General features: G+C 35.9%; 1 protein-coding gene across 1 annotated transcript in view; it reads left to right on the forward strand.

Annotated features, from left to right (window-relative positions):
- The window catches only part of LOC6036051, a 747,764-nt gene that overhangs the window by 444,675 nt on the left and 285,738 nt on the right, over positions 1 to 17,351 (forward strand). Inside the window, exon 3 of the mRNA XM_038257515.1 lies at positions 4,224 to 4,353. Within this exon, the coding sequence (XP_038113443.1) occupies positions 4,224 to 4,353 (130 nt within the window). The remainder of the gene's footprint in view (positions 1 to 4,223; positions 4,354 to 17,351) is intronic.

Genomic DNA, 17,351 nt, shown 5'->3' on the forward strand with positions numbered 1-17,351 from the left:
TTGTTCTGTGCTCAAAGCTTTGGCTTAAAGATGACATGTGCGCGTGTGCGTAGGGGCCCGTGGGCCAGAGCTTTCATGCGTGGACTGGGAGTCGTGCGGAAGTGATTTAGATGTCACTGGAAAGCCGGAGGACTGGATTTGTTTTTCTGCTTGTTGGCCGATTCCAACGAGGAGGCCAGCATCCACGCCAGCATCTCACCGGAATAAACCGAAGCTGAACTTGGTGAGTTCGTTTCATGTCGTTTGTTTAGTGAGTGGGACTGTGTGAGTGAGATTGGAATGAATGGAAGAAGCTTCGGCAGTGTTTGACATTTCGTGCTTACCATTTCATTAGGGCACAAAACTTTTGTAAACAAGAGTGTATCCCTCTCACACCTTATGCAAACTGCCATTTGAGTGAAAGGGATACACTATTGTTTACAAAAGTTTTGTGCCCTAATGAAATGTTAGGCTCCATTTGTGGATCATGTGGATCCTAAACGTTCCACAGAAGTGTTGCCATATGGTGAAAATGCAACCCGGCTGCAGACTTTTTAGAATTAAACAGAAATGTGTGTTTAAAAGAATGTTAAAGGTTGCTGTTAGTCACATTTGATCACGCGCGGTTATATGTACGGTTTTAAATAACTTTTCTATAAGTAGTATGGATTTCAATTAGTTTCGGGGTTTTTGCTTTTTTTTGTTATCTAGGCTTTTCGCAATTTTCAAACCCGTTGTAGCATTAGCATAAAAACTGAAAGTTGCTGATCTTCAAATCGAGGAAGCATCAATGTGTGTGTGGGTGAGTGAGTGATTGTGTTTTTTCTGTATATTTTTCAGTTAATAATAATTTAATTATTTTATTTATTTGAAGAAAATAATTTAAATATGCTGATTAATCCCATTACACTAAAAATAAATGATAACCAAGTATGCTTTTTGATCGGTCGTTTTAATGAAACATCTAAATCCTACATTCAAAATAAAACAAATGGGTAAATAATGAATGTTTACTCCTTATCGCTGTAAGAGTTTAAAATCAAAATATCAATTATGAGTTAAATCATTTAAAGCCTCGATTTTCGCTTAAATATATAATAATTTAAAGGATAATATAAACTTCTCTCTACTCTTACAGTTGATAGAATGAGTTTAACAACAAACATGTTAAAACTGTGATTAATCAGCATTGCTTTTACCTGAGAAAATGGTTGGTTTAGTAATACGACAGTCAATTTAATCATGCACGGCTTCGTCGCGTTGTTTCTGCCGTGGCTTAAAATATAAAAAATATAAATCATGCATCTTTAACACTATACAATCACAAGTATAAGTTTAATAATAAAAAAAACTAACTCTACTTGATTCGCCCGCAATATCTTTCGGGGTATATCCTAGGGTTCTACCTCTCTTACTAACATTGAGTCCAAAACCTCCCTACAAACATCTATACCACTAAGGTGACGTAGGGGTCCCTGCGCACTTTAGATAGGTGTTTACTAACATTCCTTCATTTCCCTGAGGATAGCTTGGACCCGGCGTGGACCCCCTTATGCCCTGGGCTGTATTACACACTCATCAAAAGATGAAGACATGGTATCTCCCGTGTTGGATTATTGTTCCGGATGAGGGTCTAACACAACCAGACCAAACAGTGGGATAAGCGTTGTGGAGCCTTCCGGTGGTGGGGCGTCCTCCAAATGCTAATGCTAATGCTAATTCACATATATTTGCAGTTAGTTCAATTTAAGAATTCTTATATCACTGAAATAAAAAAAAAACACTTTAACGTGGCCAGTTTCAAATGACTCGCCACAACTCAATACTTCGACGTTGGAAAATCGATGTAATATGTTACAATCACAGATTAACCCGTCCAACCACAAACTCAATCAGTAAATTACCTACCCCTTGCGGGACAACCAAACAACCACCGTTTATCGTGCGCTTATCTTAATACCATTATAAACCACATAAATCACGCATCCTTTTTTATCCTTATTGGTGTAATTATCTGCTCATCGCAGCACTTTTTTTACTCCCTCTACTTCTCAACTCTATGCCTAGTTTCCTGCGGCCTTTCGCGCCGAGAAGTTAAAAAATACTACGCGATAAATTAAAGCCAGTAATGGGTGCGTCCACCCACCCAAGGTCCTGGCCAGGAAAATCGCCAAGTCCAACTTTTCTTGTCTTGAATCAGCAAAAGTTTCGAAAGTGAGTCAGCCGCGGCCACCAGCCGAAAGTCATCAAGATTGAGTGGCCAGCCATAAATCGTGCCACCCTCTCCTCTAATTGCTATCTGGTGTGGCTGTGTGAGTTTCCAGCGGGTGTTTGATATCACACCCCGTGAACACACCGCGCCGGATGGCGAAGGCAACGCCCAGGATTCACGCCCACGCCCCGGACGCGCCAGGGACGCAGGTTAATTTCTTTGTAATTGAGCTGTTTTAGGGGCAAAAATTAAGAATTATTAGCGCGAGCTGGCCAAGGGTGAAACTTTTTCCGGAGGTTGTCACGACACGAGTTGTGAAGTCACGGTTGGATTGATATTGTAGAGGGTGATTTTGTTATTTTTATTGTTTTTTTTTTTTTTGGTATTTGAAAATTTGGTTAAGGATTTTTATAGAAAAACTAGATATGATTTATTCCAGGTCAACTGGGTACACTTTGGACTCGACCTTTACCGATTCTATCGATAGTTATCAGAAATCCTAAGTTTGGAATTGATTGGACCATCCCTCTGAATTTGGCACCGCCATCTTTTTGGACGATTTAAAAAAAAATTTAATCATAACTTTGCAACTATTTGAACTAAAGAATTTCTACAGATTGCATTTTATAGAAAATTGTTCAAAAAATCGATAATAATATAATTTTAACCCTTTAATGTCCCCTTATATTATATTTTAACGTTTTAAGTATTATAATTCAGTTTTGGCCTATTCCTTATATTTTTTTTTATTTTATCACCATCGTGTTCCCTGGACAATTTAACATAATAATCAATGTAAACCTCAAACTAAAATGAACTATTGGCGAGAAACAGCGATTTTACTGAAAAAAGTTTGATTTTGCGAGCACTCGGAAGTACACGGACACTTTAAAAAAAAAAGGGATGAATTCCGCATAGTTCGGTTTTTATATGTGAGAAACTTATTTCAGATTTGAATTCATAGGACAGAGTGCTGCGCAAAATCAAACTTTTTTCAGTAAAATCGCTGTTTCTCGCCAATAGTTCATTTTAGTTTGAGGTTTACATTGATTATTATGTAAAATTGTCCGGGAAACACGAAAGTGATAAAATAAAAAAATTAAAATATAAGGAAATGGTCAAAATTGAATTTTAATACATACTTAAAACGTTAAAATATAATATCAAGGGGCATTTAAAGGTTAAAATTTAATTTTTATCGAATTCCTTCGTCAATTTTTTTATAAATTGCAACCTGTAGAAAGTCTTTTGCTCAAATAGTTGCAAAGTTATGATTAAAAGAAAATAGAAAATCGTCAAAAAAGAGGGCAGTGCTAAAAATAGAGGAAGGGTCCAATCAGCAGCAAACTTGAGATTTCTGTTAACTATCGAAAGATGAACGTTCCCTCCAAGTTTGGTCCAAATCGGTGAAGGTTGAGTCCAAAAGTGCATCATGTTGACCTGGAATGACCCATATAGAACTGAAGCAAACTATCATTCTCTAAAACAACATAATGTTTGAATCATGTTTTGCCTTTGTCAAATTCTAGTATTCTGAAACCCAGACTAAACGAAACCATATCTTGAGTAAGGCAAAATCTTGAAAATCACATTTTATAAACAATACACCAGGTGACAATTTAGTATTCCTAAAACAAACAAAACAGAATAAAGTTTTTTTTCGGAATTTCGCCACTACTCAAAATTGAAAATTGCATTATAATTCGGAAATCAGTTCAAATTAAATGCACCTTTATTTAAATTTTTTGAATAAAGCGACCTAGTTTTTTTTTTTTTTTGAAATGGGACACATGAATAGCTGCATAGTTTTGAAAGTGATCATCTTCTTGGTTATGGAACATTAACATGCATTTGGAAAACAAACAATTCTACAGAATGCAACGTTGATTTAAAATTCCAGACCAGCAAGAAACTTGTGCTTTGACCACCAACTCCACAAAACATGACTCTTTGCATTTCACCTCACAAAAACTAGCTTGTTCTACATTTTCATTCAACCCCCTCTTTCGCTTTCCCCCTCTCTATTTTCCAGTGAAATCATCCGAGATTCAGGCGGTCGAGGGACGGAAAATCTCTCTGCCGTGTTCATTATCGGCTCCGTCCAGAGATAAGGTCTACATGGTGCTGTGGTTCAAGGACGATGCCGGCATCCCACTTTACAGGTAAGAAGACACTTCTCCCCCTGTTTAGGTGAATCCAAACCGGTTCTTGTTGGCTAGGTCAAGAGATATTTTGGGACTGAATGTTGGGGGGTTTCTCAGCACAATGATTTCTGGACTTTATTGTTCGACAGAGCTCTGGTTCGAAAGTATTCAAACTGAATATCTTTGCGATATTGAAACGAACTTCCAGCTAGGGTTTTGTTTACCTTCGTGTCGAATTTCAGACTCAGTTATTTGCACAACTTTCGTTTAGACAAGGGTGAAATCACTGCACCATTTTCCGGTGTTGTACATTTACTGACCTTGTAGTCAACAAGCTGTAGAGGCCTGACTGTAAGGTTTTGAAAAGGGTCATTGAATGGTTTGATTTAAAAATTTAAATGAAAAATAAACTGTTGACTCGAACCAGAATCAACCAATTAAATTTTATGATTCAAATTAAACCTCAAACTCAACCTTCAGGAAACTATCAAATCCTTTTGGAATTCCCAAATTTCCCGTCCAATTTCCTTTCTTTTGAACAGCAATAAAACCCGTCCAACAAAATCTCTCAAGGTTTTCAATTTCGCATAACGCCACCATCAGTCTTGCTCAGGAATGCCATGAACCGAACTGAACCGAACATTTCTCCAATGCTCTCAAGAGATGAACAATTTCTGCTTCCCAAACCCAAGTCCAACTGCTTTCCTTCCCAGCGCACAGTGGATCCTCTCCGAACAAAGGTGTGACAAAATTAAAAAATGCCAGGTATTCTACCAAATATGTCATATAAGGGTAATTTTGGGCAGCTGAATTCAAAAAACACATTTATTTTTTCATGAAATAAAATCTAAGTACATTAGGGTGGTTCATAAATATTTATTTTTCAAATATTTTTTTTAATTGCTGAAATTGTATTTTTTTATATCAATAGTAGCTTGTAATGTTGATTGTGTGTGTGTGTAAATCTTAACAAATAAAATGTTAGGGTGGTACCGAATCACAATGATCCATAACCGAAATTTTGTTAAACCAAATTCGTAGATACCACACTTTTAAATAACAGCTTTGTCATCTTCCGAAAAGTTGATCAGGGTCAGTACAGTAGTAACGTTAAAGTGGTCCAGTTAATAGGGTGTTCCAAAATTTGTGTATTTGAGGAAAAGTGTTATTTGGCTTCTATGAGATTATCATCACATTTTAAATGTGCACATTTTAGTAGTATCTGTAGTTTAGGTAGAAAAAGATCAGAAGACATTTCTAGATTTTTTTAAAGGTCCTATAAACATATGAAACACAATAAATTAAAGGACCTTTAAATAAAACTTTAGATTTTTGTTGAGGCCATCGAAAATTTCTGCTTTTTTGTATTAGAGTTATTAATTAGAGTAATTTGTGATACATTTTAATTTAAAAAGTTGAGAAAAAAGTTTTGAATTTTATTTTTTTTATTTCCCATCTTTCCTCTTCTCTTCATCCACGACTATGACCAAGGTCTGCTCTGCTTTTTATGTACTAAGCTGCACATAAAAATATGTAAGGTAAAAACTGCTTTTAGGAAGACTTTTTGGAAGATTTTTTGGGACAGTTGAAAAAAAATCTTGCATGGTTAGGATTCCCTCAAGAAAATCTATCGTACCAAAAAAGTATGTACCGTCATCAGGGGTGACATTAGGTCTGGGGGTGAGATTGGGTCATACAAATTTTAGCAATTTTGTATGACTGTATCTCACCCACCAGACCCAATGTCACCCTGACGACGGTATTCATTAAAATGTTTGCAATTGCTCATTAACTATGTTTATCACTGCCCGCATCACTTTGTTCCAATAATTCTCCACGCAGATACACATCGTAGCTTGTGTGCTATCTTGTGACAACTCCTATCTTTTCAGCAGACGGGTCACAAGATAGCACACAAGCACATGTGAAATTTTACAATAGAAAATATTTTCGCCGTTGAAGTTTTCAGTCATTCCAAGAGGAATATTCAACCAAGTCATAAAAAGACGAGGGAGAGGGGGGAGGGAGGGGGGGGGGGTTCTTGGTACACTAAGAAATCCAAAATCCAGTATTATTTTAGTACATTTGTTGAATTCTTGAATTTGAAGAAAGATCATAAGGCGATTACCATAGCTGACTTTTTGATCCGATTCGTGAATAGAGTAGAGTAGATCCACTTTGACTTTTTTTTAGAAACATGCAAATTTTGAACTTTCGAGCAAGTTTGAGCAAAATTTGCTATACACTGTCTGAAAGTACATTAAATTTCACGACAGAAACTGCACACGAGACTTTGGTCACACCCGTACAAAATTGTTCCTGAAGATTTGAAATTGAAAAATCTTGAAAATAGTTAATGCTTTCTTCCGTTTGAACAGCTAAAAAGGGGGGAGGGGTCAATCAAAATTCCAAGAACAGTAAAATTAACAACTTTTAAATACCTTTCGAATGCAGCCAGAAGAATCAAATTTGGTTTAAAATTGGCTAAGTTATGCAAGTTTTAAGAAAAAAAATTTTTTGCGAATTTTGAAGTTTCAGCTACTAGAAATAACAAAAATGTCTGCACACTCAAAGCCGCCAAAAATTCAAATTACATCCAATCTTGCTCAAAATTTGGGAAAGAGTTTTTGAAGGTATGAGAAAAAATAGAAAAAAAATAACACTGCTGAAATTTAACTTTCATTTTTTGATTTTTGTCACACCTGGATCCACTGTGCAGCGTGATGCAACCGTACAGTGGGTCTTCAACTTATAAGGTTGCATTTGATAAGTTGATACCGAGATATTTAAAAAAAAAATAACAAATAGTCTTCAAAGAAAAAAATATCTCCAAGCCAAACTACACTGATCCCGACTGTTCCACCTGGAAATCATTTCTTATGTGAAATATGCAAAATATTCATTGAAAGCACTTTTTCATAGCTTCCCCCCTCCCCAGTTGCAATGCCGTGCGCAATGAAGCGTAATAACCCAGGGTTCGAACCGGTATGCATTGCTTCTGAGGTTGGCCGATTTCCACCTCGTTTCTTCGTCATATTTCAAATAGTGGCAGAGAAGGCCCCCTCTAACCCACCGCCACTGCTTTCTTTCTTGGGAAAATTTGCAGCAACAGCAACATTTGCCTGGCTGCAATGAAAATAAAATTGAAAAATTTAAGAAGCCACAATGAATTTATGAATATTCTGGAAAAAGCAAGCAGCTTAACCAGCACGGTAACGATGCCTTGGCCAAAGCGAACCTGGGGGAGACTTCTTGGGGCGTCGTGGGAAATATAGTGGCGACTATCGAGCAAGCAGCAGCTTTGAGGTTGAGAAAAATTGCAAAATAGGTGCATCGAGTCAGAAACGAAAAAATATTCATGTTTTGTTGAAGAGCAGGAGATTTCAATTGGAATTTGAACAGTTGTGCCACACAAAAATACCAAGAAGATGATCAAATTTCAAATATTTACCAAATGTTTAGTGGGCAATTAAGTTTCTAATATAATATAAACCGATTTACGTTATTTTGTTTTTGTAATCTTGACTTGTTTTGAAAACATATTTTAACCTTTTTTGAAAGAAATATCAATATTTGACAGCAGAGCAGTTCTCTAGGATTTCGGTCATTCGAATTTTTTTGTATTTTTTAATCCGACTGAAACTTTTTTGGTGCCTTCGGTATGCCCAAAGAAGCCATTTTGCATCATTAGTTTGTCCATATAATTTTCCATACAAATTTGGCAGCTGTCCATACAAAAAAGATGTATGAAAATTCAAAAATCTGTATCTTTTGAAGGAATTTTTCGATTTGGTGTCTTCGGCAAAGTTGTAGGTATGGATACGGACTACACTGGAAAAATAATACACGGTAAAAATTTGGTGATTTTTTTATTTAACTTTTAACACTAAAACTTGATTTGCAAAAAAAACTATTTAATTTTTTTAATTTTTTGATATGTTTTAGAGGACATAAAATGCCAACTTTTCAGAAATTTCCAGGTTGTGCAAAAAATCATTGACCGAGTTATGAATTTTTTTATCAATACTGATTTTTTCAAAAAATCGATATTTTGGTCGCAAAAATTTTTCAACTTCATTTTTCGATGTAAAATTGAATTTGCAATCAAAAAGTACTTTAGTGAAATTTTGATAAAGTGCACCGTTTTCAAGTTATAGCCATTTTTATGTAACTTTTTTCAAAATAGTCGCAGTTTTTCATTTTTTAAAATTAGTGCACATGTTTGCCCACTTTTGAAAAAAAATATTTTTAAAAAGTTCTATATTTTGCTTCTTCGGACTTTGTTGATACGACCTTTAGTTGCTGAGCATTGCAAAGTTTAAAAACAACAAAATTGATGTTTTCTAAGTCTTCACAGTTTTCAATGTCGATATCTCAGCAACTAATGGTCCGATTTTCATTGTTGAAATATGAAACATTTGTGAAATTTTCCGATCTTTTCGAAAACAATATTTTCAAAATTTTCAGATCAAGACTAACATTTTAAAAAGGCCAAACTTTGAATATTACGCCCTTTTAAAATGTTAGTCTTGATTTGAAAGTTTTGAAAATATTTTTTTTGAAAAGATCGGAAAATTTCACGAATGTTTCATGTTTTAACATTGAAAATCGGACCATTAGTTGCTGAGATATCGACATTGAAAAATGGTGGGCTGTTTGGGTGAGACTTAGAAAACATCAATTTTCCTGTTTTTAAACCTTTGCATTGCAATATCTCAGCAACTAAAGGTCGTATCAACAAAGTCCGAAGAAGCAAAATATAGAGGATTTTCTCAGCTTTTCAAAAATATGCACTAATTTTAAAAAATGAAAAACTGCGACTATTTCGAAAAAAGTTACCTAAAAATGGCTATAACTTGAAAACGGTGCACTTTATCAAAATTTCACTAAAGTACTTTTTGATTGCAAATTCAATTTTACATCGAAAAATGAAGTTTAAAAAATTTTGCGACCAAAATATCGATTTTTTGAAAAAATCAGTATTGATAAAAAAATTCATAACTCGGTCAATGATTTTTTGCACAACCTGGAAATTTCTGAAAAGTCCTCTATGTCCTCTAAAACATATAAAAAAAAAAAAAAAATAGTGTTTTTTTGGCAAATCAAGTTTTAGTGTTAAAAAGTTAAATAAAAAAATCACCAAATTTTTTTTACCGTGTATTATTTTTTTCCTGTGTAGTCCGTATCCATACCTACAACTTTGCCGAAGACACCAAATCGATCAAAAAAATCCTTCAAAAGATACAGATTTTTGAATTTTCATACATCATTTTTGTATGGACAGCTGCCAAATTTGTATGGAAAATTATATGGACAAACTAATGATGCAAAATGGCTTCTTTGGGCATACCGAAGGCACCAAAAAAGTTTCAGTCGGATTAAAAAATACAAATATTAAAATTGAAGAAAAAAGACCGATTTCGTAGAGAATTGCTCAGCAATGAACTGAAGTTTTGAATTGTAAATCTCTGAATATTCACACATCAATTAAATATCCTCGTAATCAAATGTTTGAAAAAATCCCTAAGGTTCACCACATTTCCCTGCAAAAACCGCCCTAATCCAATTATCAATCCCCAGCAGCGTGTGCAATCTACCCAACAATCGGAACCGAGCTCATTTCTTAATTAGTACCTCACTATCACCTAACCTCACCCACTCTCGTTGTCACGTTTTTCACACGTTTCTTCGCCAACCCAACACAATAAAAAGAGAGAGCGCTGTCATTCTTTCCCCTTGACTCCCCCAAACCCTTTTCCCTTGAACCTTCCGGAGCACACCACTAATCACCGACATTACCCTATCACACGCGGTGTCACGCATTACAAACAAAGTCACGTCCATCCCGACCGGGACCTTTATAGAGTGGTTTTTCACAAAGTGTTAGTTATGTTACAGACTGGAGGTTAGCTGAAATTCGCTTATTTTGTGACTTGTTCGAGGGTTAAAACATCTAGCAAAAGTTCGCCAATCTATCCCAATCCAACTCTGAACCCGTTTCCCTTTTCCACGTTTTAATTTATTCATTTGTTTACGATGTTTTTCATTCCGCACGGATAAACGAAATCACAAAACAATAAAAAAAACAGAGTCTCTCGCCAGTGACCTCACTCACGTACACGTGTCCAACGACGTCCACCAACCATATTGTCACCGGCGTTCTGTTTGTGGTGTGGCAACGCGTAAACAAAAACGAACACCACCCCGTAATGGTACGCCAGAAATAAAATTAATTAGGTACAATTAAGATAATACACCTCACAAAAGTGTCCGACTGCCCGGGAACCGGCAGGACTATCGGAGGGTCTCCATCTGTACTAGGGGGGAGAGGGAGTTTAGTAATTCAATAACTTTTCTTGAACTGTGTCGTGAGCAGTCAGGATTGGATGACAACTTGATTTTTTGTTTTTTTTTTTAATTTTTTATTATTTTTAAAGTTTTGTCGTTTTTTAACCAACTACTGCCCAAATTTTTTTTTTCATACATTTTTATATTTTCCGTGTAAAGAAGGTCATTTTGGGCAACTTTTGTTCTACCAAAAACTTCATTTCTGTTGTTTTATGTTATTCTTGTTTTATTTTTAATATTTTAATTTTCATTTATCTTGTTTAGTTTATGTTTATTTTTGGTAGTATTTGGCCTATTCTAACACCTCCTATCATTACATTTTGCCTATCTAATTTTTTCATGTTTTTACAGTCACTTTTTCATTTTTTTACTTGTTATTCACATTTTCTGCTATAGAATGTAGAAATGCGTAGAGGCATAGTCTGGGACACTAAAAAAATTACTGCATACTTATTTTTACTTAAAATATAGCAAATGTTAGTAAAAAACACAGCCAAAGTTGACCCCTAAAAAATGACATTTTTGAAAACATTGGCAAAGTCACATTAAACAAGTAAAACTTCCAACCCTAAAATTTTCTAAAATTTTAAGAGTTCTTCTTTCCAATGCATTTTAAAGATCAAAAAATGGTTGAAAATGGATTTTTGGCGATTTTTCAGATCGAAGCCCGTCTAAAGGCGGGGTTAGGTTGTAGAGGGTTAAGTCCGTTTTACAAATAATGATAAATTTCCTTGTTGGTATAAATAACTTTAAAACATATTTAAAAAGTTGTGTTGTCCTTAAATTACAACAGACATTATAGCTACAAAAATGTTGCACATATGATTCTTAAATCATTGCCGAACTGGTATTAAAACATATTTCAATTGCAGTTCAACAAAGTTTCTTTAAGGGCTAACCACAACTACCCAAAGAATACCATGACTGTCAGAGTTGAGCACAATTCTTAATACATGTAATTAAGGTTATTAAATATATTTCATAATAAATATGTTTTCATTTTAGTAAAAAGCAAGGCCGTTGCAAATATTTTTCAATGTTTTTCAATGATTATGTCGCCCCCCTTTCAAAACTGGTCCGAAAAATCAAGGGGCAAAAAAGAATGTTTCAGAAAAATTTTAATATTAAGTCTAAGTAACTAAAAACAATCTAGAATGCATTTTTTTGCTTTGATAATCAAATTTCGCATGTTAGGAATCGTTTAAATGTATTTAGAGTTTTAATAAAATTCCGAAGTAAGGCACAGCAATTTTTTTCCGATATTTTGGAAAATAATGATTGCAAAACAACTGAGCAGGAGTATAATGCATTTTAAACTTTTTTTTTCATCAAAATGTTGAAACCGTTGCTCGCTATTTCAATTTTTATATTTTTTCGCACCCCCCTCGATTAGTTAGAGTCGAGGGACATAAACTATGAAACATATTTGCAACGGCTTATTTGTTGGAAAAATACGTTTTTCACATCGATATAATATTTTGAAAGATTTAAGATTTTTCAAACAATATTAGAATAATGTTGTAACATAATAGTTTTGAAAAACAATATCAAAATTACTTCCACAAATAATATTTAAAGGTAAAATGAACCGTTTTCAAATTATAACCGTTTGAAGGTTGCGTGCTAAAAATGTATTTATTTGATTTTGTTGAGTCCAATTGTAAAAAAAATGTCAGGTAGCTGATTGTATTGTTTCTAGGCTTTGAAAATCGAACAAACAGTTGCAGAGACAGATTGAGTATAGAATTGGAATAATGAAGATTGGCATTTTTTTTGTGTTTTCCAATTACCTTAATTTGTCAACAAATGATATCTCGGCAAATATAAGACAAACTCGCAATGTTAAAAAAATAAATCCTTGTGATTTTTTTATTTTTTTCTTAAGAGGTTGTTTTAAAACTTATCAATCTATACTAACATTTTAAAACTGTAATAATGAATGTTTGCTGCACTGTGAAATGTGCCCTTGTTTAATTTCAAGTGCTTTAAAAAAAAATGTGCTTCTAATTGATAAATAGCTGTCGAAATATTTTGTCAGTTAAAAATGTTAGACTCATTGAAAGCCATTTATAATTTTTTTTTTATCAATTCCAACTCATTGGAATGCTCATTCTCTGCAACTACACGGAGAAAAAAGAGTTCCCAAAATCGTGAACAAGCATTCATGAAAATGGGAACCACGAACAAAGTGTTCAAATGACATGGTACGTTTTTCCAAATCCATGAACGCTTGTTCACGATTTTGGGAACTCTTTTTTCTCCGTGTGTGTGTCCGGTTTTCAGAAAAGAGTAGAGGATTGATTAATTTCAGCTTCATGAAAAACATATCTTACATACTTTTTTGTGGTCGGGGTTACGATTTTTTAGCTTCAATTTTGCTATTGACACCACATCGATTTTCGATTTTTGAAAATTTGGTAGGTTGAATATTCCCTTTTTTTTGAGTAATATTACATAAAAAATGTGTACAAATGTGAACCTGATGAATATTCATCAAAAACGTTGATTAATCCACCCTTAGGTGGTTGGTGCCTTCCTCACATTTAGAAGGTAATGCTTTCCAAAATAATCACAAATTGGTGGAAATTTCAGTGTTCTATTAATTTGACTCATTATTCATACCATCAGATTGGGTAGTCAGATCTTAATAATTCAGGGCACTTATGTGCTTACAACTTATGATAGGGTTGTCAGATCTTAAATCTTTTGAACGCGTTGGAAAGGTCTTTTGATTGCCTATCCAACGACAGGTCGCATGATAGATCTGGACAACGTTTTATCAAAATATCTGAGATCCGGCCTCCAAAAAGTTCATAAATAACACTTAAGTGCACATAACTTTTGATAGATTTGTCAGATCTTCGATCTTTTGAACGCGTTGGAAAGGTAATTTAATTACCTTTCTAAAAGTGTATAGCATTGTGGGTTTTCTTACAAAAACCACCCTTTTTACAATCTTCCGAATAATAGCATCATTGGTGCGCTGGAATTGGGGACGCGAAGTCGTGATTATGCAGGTTATTTTTTTTGTGTCCTTTTGTGTCGCTATTCGTATGGGGTGAGTGATTGTGGTAATCGAATAATAGCTAGCCTTACTGAATTATTTGTGTCTTGAGCGTAATTTTCGTTGAGTAATTTGTGTTTTTTGTGATCTTAGTTAATTGTTTTGTGATTTTTAAAGCCCTTCCTATATCATCGTTGATCGGAAAGCACGGCGTCGGGTAAATTGTGTATAATTTTTTCGAATAAGGTTTTATTTTTTATGGTGAAAAAGCCATTTCTATATAATGATCGAAAGACGCACTGATATTTTGGATTTATTAATAGTGGAGTGAAATAATTGTGAGTGAGTGATTTCGTGTGTTAACCAGAAAGACCTTCCCATAGCATCGTTGCTCGGAAGGCTCGCCGACGGGTCTGTTATGAAAGTCCTCCCTATAGCATCGTAGCTCGGGAGGCATCGAAAAGCCAATACCTTATCCTACTAAACCAAAAAAAATAATAATCACGTGATGCTTTAAGGAGATGCTGTGGATTCAACGGTCTCAAGCGGTATCAACAAGTATATAGCGAAAAACTGTGTGCTTGATGAGTCTGCAACTTCAACTATCGGACTAACATTCCTCCCTTTCGTTGAACTGCAGGCTTCTTGGGAGGGCGCCGGTATTGACTAATAAAGTAGGAATCTTCAGAGGTTAAACAGTGAACGGATGGTTGGCTCCCACTAATCATTTTTGATTCATTGTTTAACTTCAGCTGATCTGTCAATAACGGAGTAGCAGCTCATTGGCAGTCAACCATGAAAAAAAAACGAAACTATTGGCACTACGCCCCCCGGGGCATGGCCTTCCTCTAACGTGGGATTTCTGCTCCAGCGCCTCTGACGAGACAGGAGAAACCGGGAACGACGTTTTACTTCACCATCCGATAGAAGCTCAGTGGATAAGGCGGGAATCGAACCCGCGTCTCATAGCATCATCGGGATCGGCAGCCGAAGCCGCTACCCCTGCGCCACGAGACCCACTGTCAGTCAACCATGCTCATGCTCAAAAACCACCCTTTTTACAATCTTCCGGACCTTTGTCAAAATCGTTTTTTTAGCATAACTTTTGAAGTACTTAACTAAACTTCATAATTTTTAATAGCGACTTATGGGACCCCAAGACGGGTCGAATAAAACCAAAACAGTCCAAATCGGTTCAGCAAGTGCAAATTTTTTTGATCAGCATCCTACCACACACACAGACATTTGCTCAGAATTTGATTCTGAGTCGATAGGTATACATGAAGGTTTTTCTAGTGATTTTATAGCCTTTTCCCAGTAAGGTGAGGAAGGCAAAACTGATGAAAATTCATCATTTTCTGGGGTAAAATAATCATTTTTTTGCCACAAAATCTGTCACCATTTCCTGATGAATATTACCATCATTTTTATTCTGTGTAGGGTGGTATATTATCGTTCGTTTTACGAAATGATTATATCAAATTAGTTTTAAATAAAAATACAGTCCAGACTCGATTATCCGAAGTTTGATTATCCGATGGTTTGTATGGGATTTCGGATAATCAAATCATGAATTAATATAAAATATTTTTTTTATTTTTTTTTTATTTTCTTACTTTCAACATCAAATTCGAATTCTGAACTATTTTAGTCAAATTTGAATGGTTTTTTTCAATATTACATCAACGCCATTTTGGCCGCCATCTTGGATTTAAAAATTATAAGTTACATTAGAGTTGTTTAGGGATCATACTAAATAAAACAATCAAAAATAAGACATCGAAAACTTTTTTTTTGTGATTCGATTATCTGAAGTTTCGATTATCCGAAGTGAAATTTTTTCGAGGCCTTCGGATAATCGAGTCTGGATTGTAGTGCATATCAAAAATACTCTGGATCACCCAGATTTAGATACAAACAGTTACTAAACTTCAAATCTTCTTTTGTTATACAATTGTTCAGTTTCAGCCTTGTATCCAACCAGATCCAACCTGCTGATCCCGTTCAAAATGTTTACTCAGCAAACAACATTGAAATTTAATTTAAACATCACACCGCTTCCGATTGGTTGCTCCAATATTTCCAAGCCAATTTTCCGGAACAGTTGGAATTTCCTACTTCTTAAACGACATTCTTGTTTAGCAAGTCTCCGCTCTCCCCTCTCGCACTGTTTTGCATTGACATCCCAAACCATAACTTTTCCTCGGAAAAACTTCTCCGAAATCTTGCATCGTTCGCCGCTGTCGACAGTGTCGGGCTGAGTTATCTCCGGTCTGGGGGCTCATCTCCATGCTGCTGATACCTATCGCTACAGATCTCCGGGCCAAATCGGATGCTGTGGATGCCGGTGTGATGTTTACGGGCGTTCGTCTCTCCTGGACGGGGAACCTTTGAAATGAGGGTTAAATTACTACGGACATGCTTGAACGGCGTAAATAAATATTTATGCAAATTTGAACAACCTCACCGCACTCTGTGGTGGTGAAGGATGGCTGACGGAAAAGGACCGCAGGTCTCGCTTGGGTGTTATCATAAATGGAACGGAACGGCACATTACGGCGATGTGCCGGGGTGTTCCCGGCGTGGAGCTGGGGCAGCTTTCCACATGATATGGTTTACTGGGAGATTGGATGAATGCAGCGCATGGAGTCGGCAGCGTTAGGGTGATTTCTGAATGCCGTTATTTATAGTAACTGAGGATAGCTTTATACATGTTTGATCTAGAATAATTGTAGTCAACTGTTGGGGACTATTTAGCTTAAGGTGAATCTATGGGTTTGTTAAATCACCCTAATGCAACATATAGTTGCGGACTAAACTATTTCCCCCTTTTCTGCCAGAGAAAACTGGGGATGCAGTACTCTTGAATGGAGAAGCCCCCTTGAACGCGCCTTTGAATGAAGGGAGATAGGGCCGCCGCAGGAGTGTGAAAAAAGATGTGTAATGTGATATGATTGATACAAATGGGATGTATATCCAGGGTGAATGGGGCTGCTTTCAAGCGTGGTAAATGGTGGAATAAAACTGGCAAGAATGTGCTACATTGCATTTTTCTCAACTTTGCATCGAAGGGGGAGTGTGAACGGTGTCCATCAGACGGAAAGATATTGAACCACCCAACCCCAACCTCCTGCTTCTTGATATCTGCATTGAATGGATCGGATAGAGTTTGATCTTTTGTATCGAAAATAAAAAGAAACGAGAAGGATTGGGCATGCCTGATTTGATAAATTGTAAGCTCTTTAAGACGTTATGCAATGGTCCGTTTTATAATTTTTAATTTTCTTAAAATATCCCAGAAACGAGATTTTCGAGATTATTATTATTTTGTATAGTGTCCTACTGGCGTCACCTGCTCAATTTCACACTGAATTGGCTAAATTTGCGCTATAATGAAGAGCAGCAGCAAATAGGGTGCAGATCGCCCGATAAGTGCACCATTATCACCATCCAGACATGCCCCAACAGACGGACAGATAGTCGGCGACTCGTCAGTCGGCAACCACTGGCGCCTCATTTACGTGCATCGCAGATCCTGTTTTGACACCTGTCAGAACCCATAATCATGTGTCCCTGGAGTCCCCTGGTGCGATGCGCATCGCTGGGAAAGCAACCATCCGTCAACGGAGTGCTATCTCTATCTCTCTCCCTGTGATGATGGTCC

This window comes from Culex quinquefasciatus, chromosome 2, assembly GCF_015732765.1.
Source record: "Culex quinquefasciatus strain JHB chromosome 2, VPISU_Cqui_1.0_pri_paternal, whole genome shotgun sequence".
Classification (NCBI taxonomy): Eukaryota; Metazoa; Arthropoda; class Insecta; order Diptera; family Culicidae; genus Culex; species Culex quinquefasciatus.